This window comes from Cuculus canorus, chromosome 3 (assembly GCF_017976375.1).
Source record: "Cuculus canorus isolate bCucCan1 chromosome 3, bCucCan1.pri, whole genome shotgun sequence".
Lineage (NCBI taxonomy): Eukaryota > Metazoa > Chordata > Aves > Cuculiformes > Cuculidae > Cuculus > Cuculus canorus.
The window spans coordinates 44,340,283-44,360,971 of NC_071403.1; the positions used below are offsets into that span (position 1 = coordinate 44,340,283).

At 39.9% G+C, this 20,689-nt stretch overlaps 2 protein-coding genes across 2 annotated transcripts in view; both read right to left on the bottom strand.

The window, feature by feature from the left end:
- MAP7 (microtubule associated protein 7) overlaps positions 1–1,044 on the bottom strand; it is a 115,336-nt gene extending 114,292 nt beyond the window's left edge. Inside the window, exon 1 of the mRNA XM_054061139.1 lies at positions 758–1,044. Coding sequence (XP_053917114.1) covers positions 758–803 — 46 coding nt within the window. The 5' untranslated portion in view covers positions 804–1,044. The remainder of the gene's footprint in view (positions 1–757) is intronic.
- Positions 1,045–3,828: 2,784 nt separating this feature from the next.
- Positions 3,829–20,689, bottom strand: part of MAP3K5 (mitogen-activated protein kinase kinase kinase 5) — a 106,749-nt gene continuing 89,888 nt past the window's right edge. The window contains exons 22-30 of the mRNA XM_054061142.1: positions 20,316–20,493; positions 20,045–20,213; positions 16,945–17,130; positions 13,304–13,409; positions 10,738–10,981; positions 7,637–7,749; positions 6,641–6,753; positions 5,681–5,757; positions 3,829–4,836 (exon numbers count right to left, since the gene is read on the bottom strand). Coding sequence (XP_053917117.1) covers positions 4,776–4,836; positions 5,681–5,757; positions 6,641–6,753; positions 7,637–7,749; positions 10,738–10,981; positions 13,304–13,409; positions 16,945–17,130; positions 20,045–20,213; positions 20,316–20,493 — 1,247 coding nt within the window. The 3' untranslated portion in view covers positions 3,829–4,775. The remainder of the gene's footprint in view (positions 4,837–5,680; positions 5,758–6,640; positions 6,754–7,636; positions 7,750–10,737; positions 10,982–13,303; positions 13,410–16,944; positions 17,131–20,044; positions 20,214–20,315; positions 20,494–20,689) is intronic.

Sequence of the window (20,689 nt, forward strand, 5' to 3'; positions counted from 1 at the left end):
CGAAGGACTGGCAAAGGGCGAGTGTAATTGTACTGCAAAAGGAGGTAAAAAAGGAGAGGACAAAAAGCTGGAGCCAGGCTTCCTAGCCCAGCAAGCAGCATTCCCAGTGAACATGCCAGAAAGGCAACCCCTCTATTGCCTGAAAAAGCAAACAGCATCTGCGCCTACAGCAGCGATACAGCAGCCCTGCCGCTTGCGTAAGCAAAAAACCTCCTCCCTGCACCCTCCTCGCCCTTAGGACAAAATAAAAGCGTTTTAAAGCGCTCTTGCGGCGCGCATCCCTCCTCAGAGGGGATGCACAGGCAGTTCCCTGCTTCCAGGAGCCCGTCGCTTGTAGCTTTCCAGGCGCAGCCCCTGGATACCGTGACCCCACCGAGGCACCTTTTCTCCTCCCTCCGTTCCCGTGGGCTGCACGCTGCGGGGGTTCATCCTCACTGCGGCAGCTCCCGCTGCGAGCCCCGAGAGCCGAGGGTGCCGAGCCAACCAGCGAAGGGCTCCGAGCCCCGCAAGCCGAGGGTCCCGAGCCCCGAAAGCCGACGGCTCCGAACCCCGCAAGCCGAGGGTCCCGAGCCGGCACACGGTGCCCCGGGGCGCGACGGCGTGCGCTCCGCCGGGCTCTCGCGGCCGCGGCAGGGCACGGGCTGTCCCCGCTGTCCCCACCCCGGCTAGCGAGGGAGCCTCTCCCGCACCTGTTGCGTGACGAGGCCGCTGGGCCCCGCGGCCGCCGAGCTGTTCCCCCCGTCCGGCCCCGTCTCACCTGCGCGGCGCCGGCCGCCGCCGCTCCTGCCCGTCGCCTCCGCCATAGCTCCGCGGCGCCCAGCGCGGCTGCTCCGCCCCGCGGCCCCGGGCAGGTGCGAGCGCGGCTGCTCCCGCCTCCCCGCCGGGATCTGCCCGCTGCAGGTGAAGGCGGCCCCGGCGCCTGCGGGAGGGACAGCCCCACTGGCACAGCTCCGAGGTACCGGCGCCCAGAGAAACGGCGGGTTTATAGGACGATTACCGGTTCTATTCCTCTCTTGTGAGACCTCATCTGGAGGAGTGTGTCCAGTTCTGGAATCCTCAGCATAAGAAGGATATGGAATTGTTGGAATGGGTCCAGAGGAGGGCTACAAAGATGATCAGAGGGCTGGAGCACCTTCCTTAGGAGGACAGGCTGAGAGAGTTGGGGTTGTTCAGCCTGGAGAAGAGAAGGCTCCGAGGAGAGCTTACAGTGACCTTCCAGTACCTGCAGGGGCTACAGGAAAGCTGGAGGGGGGCTGTTTATAAAGGCTTGTAGTGATAGGACTGGGGGCGATGGGTAGAAACTGGAGAGGGCAGATTTAGACTGGACATAGGAAGAATTTCTTCACCATGAGAGTGGTGAGGCACTGGCACAGGTTGCCCAGGGAAGCTGTGGATGCCCCATCCCTGGAGGTGTTCAAGGCCAGGTTGGATGGGGCCTTGGGCAGCCTGATCCAGTGGGAGGTGTCCCTGCCCATGGCAGGGGGGTTGGTATTACATGATCTTTAAGGTCCCTTCCAACCCAAACTACTCTATGATTACCCGCAGATATCTCCATAGCAGGTGGGAGGTGCAATAGTTGTCCTGCCAGCCCAGGCACTGTGCCACATGCTTTGGGAAAGAACTGTGCTGCTGGAGTCTCATTATTACTGCACACACCTTTTAAACACCTGGGTGCATACCCAAAGCTGGCTGCAGTGCATTGCTCCCAAAAAAAAAAAGGCTCCATGAAGAGTTGTCAGTGTATCCGTCCCTTCTACAAAGGTCACAGCGTTGTTACCTTTCTGGTGAGTTCACATAAACTTGCCCTATGTCGCTTTCTGGGGATCACACAATCACAGAATGGGCAGGGTTAGAAGGCACCTCTGGATATCACCAAGATCATAAGAGTTTTTCTTAAAAGTATTCTAGGTCCGGATTAAAATGTAATTTCATTTTGTATCTGCTGGCAGGTAGTGCCAATCACCAAAATTATGGCTGAAACAGGGCAAATGAATTGGGGAACTCATGGTACACAGTTGGGGTGTACATACAGGCAATCAGATGGGAGAGCTGCAGCTCTCTCAGTCCCATGTGCTGGACAAAGAAAACTTTGGTCACTGTGCAGAACATCCTGCTTTCACAAACAGCTAAGTTGAGGGCATGAGGACTTCTTACAGGGGAAGGATGAATGTTTTGTTGCATTAGGAGCCAACTATGTTCTAAGAAAGAAGAGGATGAGACTCAGGTGAAAAACATGTCCGGTGGTTTTAGGCAGAAGAGTGTGTGATACAAGAACAGGCTGGGGTCTACACCAAAAGGTGCCAGAAACTCCAAAACCAGCACTGCGTTGGTCAAGCTTTCACTTCTGTGTTCTGCCTGGCTTTCTTAGAGGAGGCAGAAAGCTGTATGTCAGTCACCTTGAGCTCTGGATTGCAACAGCACTAGTCAAGGACCAAGAGGCTATCCAAGCTCAAACGGAATGTTATTCCGTACAGCCTAAAGGTTGCCCTTGGCAAAATCCTGCACTAAAACATAATGTATCCTTACAACATAACCTCACTCGTGCTCCACATTGACAACCACCAGCATATTCAGGAGGCCAGGCTGATGCATCTGATGCATTCTGTCCCAAAATGTTTCTTCATGTTCTGGCCAGAGGTATAAAAAGTAACAAGCCTGGCACAATCTACAAGAAGTAGCCTGAAGAGGGGATATTACATAAGCTTTGGTGCACAAATGTGGGACATATAGACGGATAAGCTGTGCTGTTCAGGGAGCCATTATCTCTCAAGTAGCACAAGTGTACATGGCCCAGCAGGCATTGATACAGTCTTACAGTAAAGAATAGAGAACGGATTGCTGAGCATCCCTGCAGAAATCACCTTGGGTCTGGTGAGGACAGCAGTGAACTATAGGAATTAATTCCTAGCTGATACTAGGCTAGGTCTCGTGGAGATATGAAAATGCTCCCTTGATCACACTCCCTTGTCTTAGGTATAGCTGCAATTACTGAGCACCACAAGTCATACATAATAGAGAACATGCTGCATGTTTTCAAAGTATCGACAGATAAATAAAGCAATGCAATGACATTCTGGTCTATTAATGCTGCATGAAATAAGAGGTTTTCAGCTCATAGTCATGGACTGATAAAGGAACATGTTTCACACAAAAAATCAAATTATGGGAGTTCATTGTTCTCGGGACACTTTTTCATTGGTAGAGTTTTTTAGTTGCTTTAGGTTTTCCAAGTCAGCCTCCACCACTAGCCTCTCCAGTGCTTAAAACTACCTTGAAATTTTACTGTCTTCTGCTGTAACAGCAGCAGAAATCGGTAATAGCTTTGTTCCTCCTGAAATGTTATTAATTTTTGGAGTGAGTTGAATATGTGCTGAAACGTCAGTGGAACCATCTTTAGAGCAAGAAAGTCTGACTAAAATTATTTAATCTGCTGTTCTTTGCTTAGTCTATTTTTTAATACATAATTGTTGGCTACTAGTCAGCAAAAATTACTACATACGTGTTAGGACAACATGTTTATGTTTAGAAAAAAAGATTTAATTTTCTTTGAAAATACTTGCTAGACTTGAAAAATTCAGGGCATAAGCTGTTCACCAATTACCAAGGCTTATGAAGAAAGAAGCCTTTTCTTGCCCAGGCAAGTGTGACTCACAATGGAATTTTTTGCAGCTGCCCCATAAGAATATGATGATACCCAGTGCTGGAACACTGGAGTGACAACAGGAGTGGATGGACAGGGAATATCCAGCATCCTTTTTCATTATATGCAAGAAAAGACATATTGCATAACCAAGAGCAGAAAAAAACAGTGGGCAACAAGGACTACCCAGTGCATGGAGGCAGGACATTTATTTTGCAAGTCAAGTAGAGCACCCAGAGAAGAATTTTGTTTTGCCCCGGACTGTCAGTACAGGAGTTAGACTGAATGGGAAAACTATGAGAAAATATTCAGTGCTGTGATTATCCAACTCAAATAACAGTAACTTTACCTTGTGTTAGAAAGGTCCCCTTAATACTCAGTATGATTCTTTTTTCATCTTTTTTATTTTCCAGTTCCACACCTTTATTATTTTAAAAGTCCAAAAATATAGGAAAAAGTCAGTCTTAGGTTCTTTTTATTTCCAATTGTGTATGTCAGAGATAGCTTTAGAACAAGCTAACATTACTGTGGTTCAGGTGTATGCAACTGGTACAGTTCAGTAGTACATAAACAACTCTAAAACAAATGCACCATAGAACTTAAATTACCAAAAATAAACAATATTAAACTATGTTGGGCAGTAGGTAAAAATATTTACCTTTAGGTCTTGCACACTAAAAGAAAAATATCTAATTATGATTGAAATTATGAAGTTCTACTACAGATTATTGAGATATATTACAAAGGAAAAGAAACTTGAGAAGTTGTCACATTTTGGTTTTGTTCCAGTGATGTACAGTCACATGAAATCTTATATCATTTTTTTATGAAATTAACATCTGGTTACTTTAACTACAATATTTCTTGACTTTATAATGCGGGTTTTGGTGGTTGGTTTATTTTTTAAATTTCTGAAAAACTTGCATGTAAAAACATTTAAAGTAAAATAACATTGCATGTCGTTTACAGATTCCTTATGGATTATAGGAGTAAAAGCAGTCAGGAAGCTGCAGTGTTTTTAACATTGGTAAACAAATACTGGATTAAAGTGCAACAGTCCTTCTCACAGCACACCTGCTCTGTGCTGAAAGGAAATCTTTTCCTCTCTGCAGAGAAGCGAAGGAAAATTTGAGCTTCAGGTGTGTTTTTCTCGAAAGTCAGTGATGGCCTTCCAGAGTGTGCATAGCATTCCTCCTCTGTAAAGAAAAATCATAAAGATTCTCAGGTACAAAGATACCCTGTAGCCTGAAAGCATTTAGCATAGCTGCCTTCTGATTTTCTTGCTCTGTTTCTGACCAATGAAATTCAGTGGGAATGCTGATCAAAGGTGAAATTCAACACGCAATACTCAAATAGAGAACAGAGTCCTTTTCTGATTACAGTACAGGGCAATCTTTCCACTTTTTAGATGCCTGCTTTCTGCAATTCAGACTTCTGGTCAAAAGGACCTGCATAATGTACAGCAGACCTCCAGCACTATGAAAGTATCAATTATGAAAAATATCCTACCAAGTGCTGGACTTTTTATCTTTTTAATTCCTACTTAGTATTTATTTTTAAGGTGACTGGTCACACACACAGTGTTTGCCAACTTATATTGTTTCTACTAAATGTTGGTTCTGCAGTAACCCACAGACCTGGCATTGGCATTATTAGGTGAAACCTAACGTTGGTTGCAGTCCATGAGTAGCATTTTCTGAAATTTGTTGATGATGATAACCTACAGAAAGTTTTTTGCCATATCTACCTTTTTAAAGAAAAGCAAGGCTCTAATGGGATATCCATCTTCTCCAGGTATAAATTAAAAGCTTTACTTCCAAATTTTCCCCTTGCTTTCCTTTGATAGAAAAGCTTATTTCAAAATTTAAACAGTACCAGCTGTTTCTCTGGAATGTATCCGTATACAAAGACATACTGGAAAGTGTTACTTATTTTGAATTAATACTGCACAATCCAATAAACAGAGGCTTAGTATCAGTTATTTTCTCTTGTAACAAAACACTCCTGCTCAGCACAGTTCATTTAACTGTGAAGCATTACCTCAGTCTCAAACATTTCAGATCATCTCGTGTAACATAGCAGAGAACATCCATTAATGTATAATCTTCAGCTAAGAACTGCAAAAAGAAGTTGAAATGCAACATTTTGTTAGAATAAGAATCTAATTTTCTAAGTTTTATATACCATTTGCCTTTAGAAATAGGAGTTTAAGTTTAGATGAAAACTAAAATCTGGCCAAAATGTGGTACATGTAACAGATTAAAGCATATTGTTTCTAGAAATACAGTGAAACTTAACTTTTGTACTCTACATTGGCATACCAGGCACAACTTGAAAGGTGTAATGTTTTTGCAGCTACTCAAAACTTTTGTCAACTGGCATTTCTATTGTTATCACTGATATCTCAGTCACAGACTTTAATAAGCACAAGTTAGAGCATAACTAATAGCACATTTCTCCTATGAGGAAATTTAAAACAACAGTTAAGACCTACCTTTTCAAAAGCAGCATCTAAATTTGGTCCACTTGAATACTGAGGAACCTTTTATCTAATCTGTAGGAGTGATAACTACATGTGGGTTTTCCTAAATCAGCTGAAATTCTGAGATGCTCAAGACCTCTAAAATTATGTAATTTGCTGCAGAGCAGACTGGTATACTTCAAGAGATTTCACTTCAACACAGTTAGCTAAGGGTGAGCCCTGTATCCAGGGTATAATCAACAAGAACTGCTGCAATGTGTAAAGACACTGGAAAATTATGAATCAAAGCAATATTGCCTATTTACCAGGACATTTTCTTCCCTTATTCCTAATCAGATATAGGAATTAATAATAATGTATTTTTATGAAAGCCTTCATATTCATGGCTTTTTCCTATCCTCTGAAAACAAACTAATTTCTCAAAAATGTGCTAAAGTAATACAATAGGTTTGGTATCTTCCATCAAGTCACAAAACAGTGCTGCAACTGTGTCAGAGACTGGACAGAATCTTTGCTACCTTGTTTATTGTGGCCTCATCAGCTCCTTGAACACTCAACCAGTTTATAAGATCAGGGTCTTCGGTCCCTGTGGCAGTGGAATGACGATGACAGACAGACAATCCAGGAATATCTAGGACAAGAATTTTTGAGAAAAGGTTTTGTGTTGCCAAAGCAACCTCTTGTCATTTTTGACTGCTGAAGCACTTTCTTCAGTGAGCTTTCCCTTCAAGCTTAGACAATCAGTATAACCACAAATATAGATGTCAGTTCCCAAAGCACACTTAATTAAGGTTTATAGACAGCTATACACCAATAACTCTACCTGTTTAGGAGCACAGTTGAAGTAATATGAACATCGATACAGATACATTTTCTGTGCTCTTCAGAAAATGACTTTACTAGGACAAGGCACATCAATTTCACAGCAACTGTTTCTATAATAAGACTGTTGCATCAATTTAATGAAACTGTTCAGCTTAACTCATAATTGATGTGTAGGCAATGCCTTAGATTTAGGATCAGCTGCTTTTGAAAAGCTTCTTTGAAGTATATTACACCAAAATATAAAACTGCATTAGCACTTTCACCCTCTTTAGGGCAGATACACATCAAACTCAGCTTCCCTCAGCAAGCTTTAGGATGTAATTACATCTCAGTGATTAGATCCTCTTGAACTTCAGTGTAACATTTGGAACAATCTGTCATTCATAGAACACATAGATACTAGATTATCATCTTTAGAAATAGTACTTATTCTGTAGAATATAAGCCTTGCGCTCTTCTATATAATCACAATGAAATATATTTAAATCATACCATTCCTTGTACTGTGACTAACAAATTCAGCAATTTGTTTCCACAAGTACAATCTTACTTCAAAGCGAACTCTACCAGAAACAGCATAATGAAGCATCTTTGCTTAAGACTGGCTCAATAAAGAATAGAAGTTTAGCTGCCACTGTTTTCATTTGTAGCCAGTATAAAACTTCTCCTTGAAAATTCTTCTCACTTACCTATTGGCTGTGACCTAAGCCGTAGGTTTCTGATCTCTTGATCTTTCTCTTCTATAGCTTGATGTAAGAGGACTTGAAATTCTCTCTCTTTTTGAATCAGCTCCTCCAATAACCTGTGGAGTAATGGAAAGGAAGCACACATTTCCTCATGTAGTTTCAAATTTTCAGGAAAGCAAAAGATCTTGCTACACCTAAACTGGAAACATTCTTGACAGAGACAAGAACAGATCTCTTCAGCTATAGCTCCTGAACAAAACCAAACACACACACCAGCCTCCACACACACATCCACCCACTTAACAGGTGGTATGTACAAAATTTCAGTGAAATTCCTACAGCCAGCGTTCTATTTTAAACAAAACTGTGTAACTGAGAAGAACAAACAATCAAACTGTTTCATAAGCCAAGGGCTAAACTTTGTGACATAGTCCTTTGTAATGAAAAAATGCCAATTCACAACTCTCCAGCAGACATTTTCAAAAATATGGCAAGGGTGGAGCTGTGACAAAAATGTGGTGAAAACTTAGGGTCATATTTTTTAAATGGGGAACATACATTCTCATCCACACAAGGCCTGTACTTTCCTCACATACAAGGCACGTTGTGCTTACTTTCCTGTGCTATGAGAAAAATGAGCAATGAGGAAGAAAAATATCCTAGAAGCATAGAATTATTTAGGTTGGAAAAGACCTTTTAAGATCGAGTCCAACTATTAACCTAGCAATGCCAAGTCCATCACTAAACCATGTTCCTAAGCACCACATCTATGCACCTTTTAAATACTACCAGGGATGGTGACTCAACCACTTCCCTGGGCAGCCTGCTGCAATGCTGACAACCTTTTAGTGAAGAAATTCTTCCTAATATCCAATCTAAACCTTCCCTGGTGAAATTTGAGGCCATTTGCTCTCACTCTATCACTTGGGAGAAGAGACTACACCCACCTCACACAACATCCTTTCAGATAATTGTGCAGAGGATAGGTCTCCCCTCAGCCTATTCTCCAGGCAAAACAACCCCAGTTCCCTCACCTGCTCCTCAGAAGTTCTCTGCTAAACAATTACTTTTGAGAATGTCAGGCAGAAACAAATTCAAACCCATGTTTGATTTCCTTCATAACAGAAACCCAGAAAGAAACCCAGAGAGATTCTGTGGCCAGCACCTTTCAAACGGATCAAAGGAATATAATCAGAATACAACAGAAAAATAGTATGTGAAACTGCTACAATTCATTATTTTATAAAAATATTTTAGTAAAAAGGGGCACTTGTGAACAATATGTGTCCAGCAACTTTGTCAGAGAAACTGGGCATGGAGAACACATTTATAAACCTTCCGAGTCTTAGGAAGTTCTGCCTTAAAATAGTTTCATCACTGTTGTCCCTTCCTTAAAGCCTTTGTCAACCTGAGAACTATGCAAAACCTGTTCCATTTTTTAATTTTGTTTCCTTTAAAAAAAAAAAAATTACACCGGTTGAGCACTGCAACTTTTTCTGGGACACTGGAAGAGAGGGACATTCTGAAATTCAGCTGGAGAATGTGCCACGACAGCACCATAACTGTCTTTGCTGAGAGGTAAACTGTATCTCTTAAGACCACTCTGTAAAAACATCTAACTTTACTTTTAGCTAGCATGCAGGCCTACCAGAAGCATGAAGGCATTTAAGGGCTTCCACACATCAGCTAACAATTCTTAACAAGTCCATCCTGCATGTGAATAGAGCTCTTTGCATCTCTACAGAAATCCACAGCTTAGTTAATCTTGGTGCAGACTGATACTCTGTCCTGACAGGTGTGCAGTCACTTTCCAGTTAATTATTCCTCCTCCATCCATTTTGGCTGAAAAAGCCTTCGGGCCAGTAAAATAATCAACTATTTTCTCTTGGTAACTGCTTGCTGCTTATGTCAATGAAGTTTTAATTAATACTTAAGCAAATGCTGGTACTATTTAGCTCAAAATTGCTGCATTAATGACAGGATGTGATTATTTGGCTAAAGGCTTTGCATTTGAGAAATTTACAAAAGCAAAGTGCTAGAAAATAGTACCACTACAAATTGATCACTTCTGATGCTACTCTTCATCATAAATTTGGGAAGTAAAGTGAGCCAGTCTAAATTATTTATGTATTTATTTAAGTGTATCGATAAGGTGACAAAAATATTTCTCACTAGTCATAAGCAAAAAACTGAATTGCAACATAAGAACTCAAAAATACCAATACTTTATTAAAATAGTACAGTCTAATCAATTACTCTGGTTATAGCAAAATTCTTGAACACATTTAAAAGTAAAGTGCAATTTAACATTTTAATTTAAATTGGAACAATAAGTAAAAATAAAAAGTTCCCGCAGCATGACAACTGTTTTACTATATATAATAATTATTAGGATGAAGTAATGGAGAGAGATTTGTCTCTGATATTTCTTAAACAAAAAAACCCAAACAAACAAACCCAAAAGAACTCCTGCTCAGGTTTAAAGTACAATATGTATATTTCTGAAAAACAAAAAATCCAGTAACCAAATTTCTGGTGTATTTCTTCTTTTGAAGAACACACCTATTTTCTTCATCTTTCTCTGATAACTAAATTTATTTAATAAAAAGAGAAAGTAATGCTCTCTGGTAAGCACAGATTCTGCTGTAGGGAATTCTGTGCACAAAACACATCTGAAGCAGTTTCCTTGTGGAGTTTGTGTGTGGCTATTGACTAGCTCGAGTTCATTCTTGAAGAGTAACTAGAGAAAAGGACAGCAAGTTCTGCTTTAATGGAAACAAAACATAACACCGTTCATCAGCCATACACAGCATAGCAAGGAGAGGAAAAGCAGAAGCTTGGCAGCAAGCTCAGTTTTTCCAGACCTTCCTTTAAAGGGCACCTGAAATTAAGACTGACCTTAACTTGCATCACTGTTGTTCTGAAGAGAATAAAACTAACATAAGTGCTCAGTCACAGCTGAACAATGACCATCATTTAAATGGATAACTCACAGTACTACGGAATTTTAATACTGTCACTAGTCTCCTAGCACATACATTTTAAAAGCAAAACAATACATACTGTCAACAAGTAGGCTGGTGTCTCCCGACGTCCAGACTTACCTGTTTGTTTCTAATTTTAGCCTGCCCAGCTGGACACTCAGTGATCTGTGAGCAGCCTGAGAGTCATGGGATACTGTAGAGCTGAGTGTGCTTACACCTGAGGTAGCTACTGCATCTTCCATGACAATGCAAGGTTGTTGGATAGTTGGATTCTGAGGCTGTTCTTCTTGATCTTCTTCAGCTTCTATATCATCTTGATCTGCTGTATCACTTTCAGATGCAAGGCTAAAATGTGGCCTCAATTCTATTAGTAACATGGAAATACAAGCAAAAGAAAACACATTAAAGATGTTAAACATTAAAACAAAAACAGACCTAAGCAACTGTTTACAGATCATCCTACAAATTTGGTTAAACCAGACCTGAAGTTTCTGTGGCAAGAGAACAGATAATGTTTTCTAGGCATTTAAGACCACTCAGACCAAACAGCTTATGTTTATGCTAATTATTATTCGGCCTAACAAATGTTCAAAAGCCCTAAAACCAAAATATCTGGATGAACAGGATTTCAGATTTGACTAGTATTTCATGTCAAATTATGTGGATGTATTATATTATGTGCAGCAGAAGTACTTTCTTTTGCATTATTGCATTCTCAGTGGTTTGTAATTTCTTAAGTGTCTGACCCGAAATGTTCTATTAAACAAATAACCATTACTTCTCTTATATCCAGCTATTCCTGCTGTTGCCATTCTGGCAAATTTAGCATTTTCTTATTATAAGGATACCTTGTTTACAAAAAAAATTGTATCTGAAGATATAGAGAGGAAATAACAAACAGACCTCTTTCCTGACAGTTAAAAGTAGCACAGTTCCCTTCTACTTATCAGAGAGAAAACTGCCTATTTCGTAATGACGTATATCCACAGAACGGCAGACACTAAGCCATATGGGTAATCTGGTTTCTGTTACTCTCTGTTTAAACTACCTACCAGAGCTTACCAGGTATGCAAGATACGTACACAAGATCTTATATTCCAACATAACCTATTACTGCAACAGCATCTGTTTTTCTAACCATTCTAACCATTTATGCAAATCCTCCTTCCTTCCATCAATTGTACTTTCTTACTCCTGAGTGCTCCCTTTAGTCCTCTCATCAAAACATACTGTTTTTCTGAATCACAGTTGTTCTTTTTGTCACAGTAGGTTTTTGTCCTTTCTGCTGAAGAACTAAAAAATAAGTTTCTCTTCTTTACAAAAGGGACATTCATTCCTTGATCCACTTCATCTTTTCCTTTCAATGCTACATACCTTTTTTAAGGCTGAACATACTAAGACCAATAAAGCTGTGCTTCTTCTAAGTTAAAAAAAGCACATTTACTATATAGCTATTACCCAAAGCTTGCTAAGCAAATATATTTGAATTTGCTTTGAACTTCCGCACCACACTAAGAAGAACAGAAGTTCAGTTTGCCATTGTTCACCACCAGGCTGTATAACTATACAACATCTGCTTCTTACCACTCTGAAAACAACCAATTACTTTTAGAAGTGTTAAGACCAGAGATAAATCTTCACATTATTCACAGGAAAAAAAAAGAAACAAAAGAAGATTTAAAAAAAAAAAAAAGAGGAAAAAGAAAAAGAAGGACAAAAGCAAGAGGAAGCAATCAGAAGTAGGGTAAAGCAATTAGGGAAGAGGCAGATGATTAGTGCCTGAAAGCTGCTAGGGCACAGAGGCTTTTGTTTAAGCCTAACTGTGTACAATTAATGCTTGTACAGAGCTGAACGGGGAAGTCTGCTAAGGAGAAATTCTACAGGGCTCCTATTATACAGCAATAAAGTATATGCCTGTTAAAGGTGTTCAGCATCCTAAACAAAAGACATATTTTCCTTATGACTCAAAAGTAAATTCCTTGCTAGTCGTACTGGGGTTATGGAAAATACCAAGGAGAATAGGAAGAGCTGTGACTTCTGTTGGATTTTTCAGATCCCCTTGTTAATAGTTTAAGGCTTAAGCCACTGCATAAGTATTTTGACTTCAGACTTAAAGCATTAAATCATATATTTGAATATTTCACCATTAATTCCAGTGTAGGGAGTAGTGGAATCACAAGGTTAGAAGTTAAGAAGAAGCAGGGAAACTAACCCTGGAAATCGGTTAAGTGAAAACTGAATGCGCTACAATTTATTTCATATAGACTCCTTCCCACAGCTAAGCTTTGCAATGCCGCTTCCACAAGATCCAAAATATTTGAACTGCAGGCACTGATGATTTTTTTCCTCTTTGGATAGCTTATGACCAGGACCCAGACAGACTTCTGAGTGCTCCAAAAAGCAGATCATTAATCTTCACTTTATTAAAACACCTGGCAAGTGGTCTGTCCACTGGATTTTAAAAGGCAGCATCATGCACCTCAAAAAAATTAGGCTTCAGAGCACCTTAGCCTACTACAGCTCACTGTGTTGCAGAATTCTTTAGATGACACATCTTGGAAGGGTGAACAGGCAAAAGGCCATTGCTGGTTTCAAAATCCTAAGCGAAGCATCATAATAACAGCTCTAAAGCATGTTTAAAGAGATCAGCTAGTAAGTATTTGCTGAGTGTTAAGAAATTACTCACCTGGGACCAGAATAGTTATAGCAGTCTGCACAGCTTTTCTGATTATGCTGTCCAATGCAAACATCCAATGTGGCTTGATGTTATGATTTCGGAGAACTTTATTGACCTAGCAACAGAAAATTCAGTTCAGATATCATACCCCCCAACTTAAAACTGTAGTAATATGTCAGCATTATATAAAGAGTTTGAACTTACAGATGCTCTATTAAAGAAAACTATCCCATATTCATTAAACAAAGAAAATAGCACCATTGTCAACTTCCACCATTTTATTACATGCTGTGCAATATTTTGCATTTTTTAATCAAGTACTAGTTCCTGTGTTAGGTGATTTTTTATGGCCGCGATACTGAAATTTATTTAACCTTCGTGGGTGTGGAGAGAAACTTAAAAAGAATGCAAGGAAGACAAATATCAAGGACCATATTGTGAAAGCCTTCTAACTTCAGCTAATCAATCTTTTTTATTTTTTTGGCATCATTTTCACTGTTTGCTGTGAGTAATACTTATCTATCTTCAAGTACAGTTTAGGAAATATCAAAGAACTAGTGTAATGCTGCTCTCTCTTGATTCAGAAAATAGTTAATTAATGCTAGTTTAAATAGTCACAGGACTTCAGTTGTATAATGTGCCATCTTCTCTTTCCTTCTACATTTTACTCCATACCGGGAGATAGTTTTCTACAGTGGGTTGCTTCTAATTCCCTACAGGTCTGTTTTCAAACTGATTTTAGCCATATTCCCAGGTGCCTCTATGAATGTTTCATGCCACTTGTAAGAATATCTCCACCTTGGGAAAACTGTTTTCCAACTCCTAAATGACAGGCAAGAAGCAGGTGGGGTGATACTAGTACAACAAAGCTCCTCATCCACAGTAAATGGCAATAACACAAAACAGACTCAGTGTTGTTTTCTAGGCACAGCAGCAATCCAAAGCAACACACTCTGTATTACTGGAGAAGCTGAAGGAAGATACAAGCTTTATAAAAAAAAAGTGGCAACTAGTGCCTACTTAAAATGCGGCAAGGAGATACTTCACTCAGGTCTTCCTGAAAAAAGGCGATTAGTTTAATTCTTTCACATTGTGATAACCTCTTGTATAAAATGACTGAAGTTACACATGATGCATTCAGAAGATGTGTAACAGTTAATAAATGTTATTAATTATATTATTATTACGCCCCAAAGCAACAGTATTCAGTAACAAGGTAATTTATGTAAGCACCTGTAGCAGGTTTGGCTGGGATGGAGTTAATTGTCTTCACAGTAGCCTATACAGTGCTATGTTTCAGACTGGTGACGAAAAAAGCCTTGATAACACACCGGTGTCTTAGCTATCACTCAGCAGAGTTTACACAGCCTCAAGACCTCTGTTTCTTATGCTGCCCCACCAGCAAGTTGGCTGGGGGTGGACTAAAGGCTGGAAGGGGACACAGCCAGGACAGCTGACTTGAACTGACTAAAGAGATATTCCCTTCCATATAACAACACGCTTAGCAATAAAACTAGGAGGGTAGTCTGTCCAAAGGTGATGTTGCTGAAGGACTGGCTGGGCATTATTCTGCTGGTGGCGAGTGATTGCTTTTGCGTCACTTGCAGGGTTTGGGTCATCCCATCCTGCCCCTTCACTTGTTAAAAACAGTTTTTATTGTGACCAACAAGTTTTCTCATTTTTTACACCCTTCTGATTCTCTCCCCCATCCCTCTGGGACAAAGTGAATGAGCAATTGGTAGGGGCTTTTCTGCACCTGACAGCTAGGGTTAACCCACCACAGTACCTGTGTGCTCATTTCTGTTGCCAGTGGCCACAAGATGGCACTTGCACACTGTGCTTGGACTTGGGAGAACTGTCAGCAGCTTCAGAAGAGCCTTCCCTGTGCCTGACACCCTGGCAGCAGCTGCCTAAGGGTCCCAAAGGCTTGTCCATGGCCCTCTGAGGCAGCACAACTCCTGCTTGCAAGCACTTTGCACCTTTCCACACTGACTCCTTCCTACCAAGCCACCGACACGTTTTTATCCAAGTGCAGCCTATTTAAGTACTGAAGAATCACAATTTAACTCTGTCAAGAACTCAATAATCCACAGTAATGCGATTTAGCTACTTAGACTGCAACACAAAACTACTTTTCCTGGTTGTTCAGATGCAAACACTGTGATTATTAAACCTTGATATCTTATTAAGCCCTGAGAACAAAGGAACTACTTTCCCTCACTTTTAGCAATATCCCAGTCTCTGCAGTACTTGAAGTCTTGATACTGACCTGGATTTCAGATAGAAGTCTAATGTATGTTCAAAAAAAATTAAAACTGGGCACATACAAATCAAATTTTTTCCTCAAACTTTCTGTATGTAATGGTAGAGATAGTAACGGAAGAGAAATTTACCAGTTAAAAACCAGCAAGTTATAAGGATGAAGTTAACAGAAGAGAGTGAAGTTTTTATCAAAAAGAACATGGCTCAGGCAATTACCACCAAACAACAGATGTCAAGCAACATTTATATCAGAAACTCAACCCGAGTACTTGTGCTTTCCCCTTCCTCATTTTTAGCTTGACATTGTATGTTTCCTTTTTTTGTTCCAAGTGTCAAAACAGTAGTACTAATAATATGTGACTAGGCAGAATGGAGAGCTGTAGTGTTCTCAAAGTGAAGACTCAAGAGAATAATTTGTGGAAGCCTCTCTTGTAGATTCATTACACACATCAGTTTTTTTGTAAACAGCATCTAATTCTTGTCAGTGTAGTCTATGGAACAAACAGTTTACATGCTATGCAATCCTTCCCGACAGCTCTTTTACTTGTCAGCATGCCCCAGGTTTAAATGCTAACAAAATCATCCACCTCAAATGCCTACTTGGATTATCACTTCATTTTTACTACGTGACGTCAGTCTGGACAAGTGATGCCCAATACAGCTGCACCCTCCCATGTTGGTTATTCAACTTAAGCATTAAGCCTAATTGCTTGTGAAATAACGTCTAAATACATAGCTTAAGAAGCAGCAGCATTTGATTTCAGTAAATTTGCTATTTAAAGGGTATTCAAGTGTGTGTTTGGTTGTACACTGCAGGAAATAATAAATTTTGCATTAACTATTGTTAGAAAAGTTCGGCAGAAATACACTGCTAACTGAAAACACTAGAACAAGAACTCAATACAGTACTATAAGGCAGACTGACTACTATAAGGGGCACAGAGTGGTTTTATGCATTAGTTTGCTAGAGGAGACAAGTTCAAGAGATTTGTATGCATGTAGGACAAGTCTGACATTCAGTGTTAGGCTTATTTACCAGAAAACTCTCCAAAATCAGGGCTTAAAAAGGCCTTTAAAAAGGCTTTCCTGCTTTAGTATTATGACATAATGTTTACACAACTATGCTGAACCTTCTAGATTTTAATCAGCAAATTCTCAATGGTTGCATTCAGAGTCTGTGTCCTGCCAAAGGATCACTTGGCAGCCCAATCAAGTCACGACTGTGGCTGGGTTTTTTGTTATTACAAGTTCAAAGCCCTCAAATATTATTGTTTCAGTAACTCAGGATGGAAGTTAATGAAGTTCTGTTTACTTCTGGCTTCTAGCTTTTTCTTTTTTTTTTCCAGCAGGTTTGCTGCACAAAGTTCTTAGTAAAAATAGTAACTTACAGCGTCTTGAAAACCAAAGAGCACGAGCTGCACTTGACTGATACCATGACTGTCAAAGTCCAACTCCAGCTTCAGTTTTGAAAGAGTAGTTGCGATGATTTTACGATCAGTGGACCGTACAAACTCTCTGAGGCTGGAAACGAGTGTTGTGATATGTTCCCATTTTAGCTTGGGTTCTTCAGCTCCCTGGTAGAAGACAGAGGAAAAGAAATAGTTTTGATAGCCACCTTTTGAAATCTACACCCAGAGGGACTTCAGTCAATAACATCAGATGGCAATATAGACTTTCAGAAACTCTACTGCTTTGGCTAAGGGAGAGGTGCAGCTGGAGGTCGACTAGTGGTAGCAGTTTAACTGCAACAGCACAGAGCTCTCCACTAAGCTTCCTGCTCATGCAGATTACCTGTCGAGCAAGTAGCTGAATTTGTTTTATATCAGTTGCTTAAGTACAAGTGCACAGTATAGTCTGTATATCTCATTATAAAGGAGTGAAAGGATATGAATAAATATAGCATGCACTGAATACTACAAATTAGTCTTTAGTTTCAAACAAATGTGTACTTTGTAGTGCCTCTAATTTCAGACTGACTCTGAGATACAACATGCAAAGTCCCACAGCAGCATTTAAAAGAAAGAATTAGTCAAAGTTATGCAGAAGCCTCAGAAAGAGACTAGTTCTTTCACACATAATTTCCCTTGATACGGAACTTTTACACTTAGTTATTTTTAGAAAAGGTTTACAAATCTCTCACCTTTCTACTATAATATTCATATGCCTATTTTTAAAAAAGTTGGTGGTTTTGCATAAAACACGAAGTAGCAAAAAGCTCAACAGCATTCATCAGAATAATCAGAAAAAATAAGTAACTAGGAAGCAGAAAACTGTATTTTCTTTCTAAAGTTGTGCCAACTGAACAAAAATTTCAATTCCAAATCTTAAAATTAAGCTAGAGAGAAAACCACACCATTTGTTCAAGATGAAGTATTAGATGCTTATTCTAGAGGAAGTTAAGTAATTGTATATAGAGACTAAAGATATCTAACATTGATTTCCGTAACAGAACAACATATGGTGTTTTGTTCTGTTATGTTTGCCAGTTTTATGCCATGAATATTACAGCTGTCCAGACATCAAGAACTATGTTTGCCAACTGGGGTTTTAACTGGGGTTTTAACTAAAGTTAATTGATTCTGATCAGGATGAAACAAAGACAATGTCATTACTTGAGAAAGAAACTAAAAAAAGAAAAACTTCTAGAGCAAACAGTCCACCAACTAAAGCACTTAACTTTCAGAAAAAAAGATCTTAGCCTCAGATCCCGATCCACTTTGGTTTGGAGGATTCATATGATAATTGGCTGTACACAAGTAGATCTCTCACGCTGTCCTGCATAAGCTGATTTCCTTTACGTGTAAATAATTAATAAACCATCAGTGAAGATAGATGGACATATGACACACTGTAGCTAGAAAATCCAAGTTCATCGACGCATGCTGGGGACAGGGCAACCAAGCATGACTCCCTAATAAAGAACGGTGACCTATTTTGGGAGGGTCATTCTCCTTGCCTAACCCCTCCACCAATGACTTCGTTGATATTGTTCTTATGAAAAGTTTTGGTGAAGGGAAAAGCCTAAATCCTGATGTGGTCTAAAAAGCAAATCAGGCTTCCGTCTATTGGTAACTTGCTGCATTTGAGGGCTATGTAACAAGAAGCCAAATCAACTTCCACTTACCTGCAGTTACCACCACTACCTGCCTAAGTTTCCTGCTCTTTGACCAAGGTCCTTCTCTCAGGGTAGAAACTGCCGTTTGGGAGTCAAGAGTTCTGCATCCCCTTGATGGGCAGATAGTCCCATGCAAGTGTGCTTTGAACTCTTTGGCTCTACATGTCCATGTGTCTCTGCTCCTATCTTGGGCTGTTCCAGCCTCAGCTGAGAAAGGCATGAAATGCCAAGCACCTTCTCTGGATCTTGTGATTGAGTTTCAGCCTCTCACAATCACTGATTATTCCTTTCATACACTTGCTAACAACTGTGTCTGTTACAGCAACACTCAAGCAAAGTACAGATCACGGGCATCTCTCATTTCCTTCTATTTTAACACTTTCTATAGTTACCAGGGCAACCGTGGGTTCCCTCTCTCATTTTTATTGGTATGGCAGCAATTTCAACTGTAGCACATGCATAAGAACCATTCTGGTTTGCATCACTTTCTGAACAGTACTATCTTTAGAAGATGAGTTGTCCTATTTTATACAAACATGCTTTAGACCAGCAATTCTTAACCTTGAAAATGAAGTGAGTCATTTAACTACTAACACACACATTACAAACAAGAGAAAAAAACATGTCATCCAATTACGGTGTTGCAGTGTGGTCATGACCTGTAATGTATTCAGTGTCATCCTGAGCCGATATGTCATCATAAATCACCCCCACAAAAGACTGCCAAAAGGTCATTCTGAATTATTTTGTTGTTTGTTGTAGCTCCCACTGTTATTCCATCTCTCCTCCCCTCCATCTGTGCTCCAAACGGCTATGAGGACTAGCTGCAATTCCTAGTTCCCTTTTTAAACTACTGGCTAGAAGGCCAGTGTACCAGTCAGTCCCATTTTTTCTACACAACAACCTAACATAAGGCCAGGGCATGCCAAAAAGACCCAAACTTCCCTCCATAAAATCAATCAGCCAGAAGATGGAACTCTAATAAAAGGAGCCAAGGTAATCACCTCCCGGGGATGATCTGTCTTACGTGAGTTGACCTGACAGCCTCAGTTAGTCCCATTTGAAAATCACTGGCAAAACATAACACCATGAAAACATGTTTTTCTGTTGTCTGGCCAGCACTAATATCCAGGTGTAGCATTTAGAAACAACACAAAAATCATATGTAATGCAGCATGAGAATTTTAAAGGCTACTTCTAATCCCTCAAATGAAAAAATAAACCATGAAAGCTTACATGCTGTATGCTTTCTAGTTTAATCAAATTTAATTACTTAATTGCTTTACTATGTGCAATTTAAAAAGTTCCAGGTAATTGCAGATAAGTCTTCAAATTCTATAAAAAATTACTACTGCCTTCTGAAATTCCTTTACCTGAGCCAAAGCTTCCATCAAGTTCCTCACCACCTTTTCTTGGTCCTCAGTTAATATCCTGTGAAGGGTGGCTCTCCTTTCGCTGTCCTTCTTCAGCATGAAAAATCCAGAATCTTTCTCTTCAGGTGAAGGAGGTGCACTGTGATCCTCAAAATTTTCATCTGGGATGCTGAAAGACAGACACCCAGTGAAAAGAAACTCTGTAAAAAAACTGCCTCTATGCACACATTCCTAATCTACTGTGTAATATAAATGCCAGATGGCTCTTTACCTTAGAAAAAGGGACCGAATTCCCTTCCCATCTTTTTCTCCACAGGACTTGGCTCTTGTTTTGAAAGAGAATGGATCAATTTTTAATTCTGTATCAGGTGAGACAGAACCATATTCACTGCTGCTACTTGTATCTTCCACCAGAACGGGGACAGGTAAGGATATACTCCGAAGATACTCTATTTGTATAGAAATATTCAGAAATCAGAATTTAATAGTGCCACCATAGTTCTGAAGAAAAGGTTATTCTTCCAGAGGAAACAGAAGGACTCCCCACACCAATACAAAATATTAAAAACAAAATTGGCAAAAACTTCTAAAGCTTATTCTTCTGGCAGAAGAGTCGTCTTTCAGTTATGTCTTTATTCAAAAGCT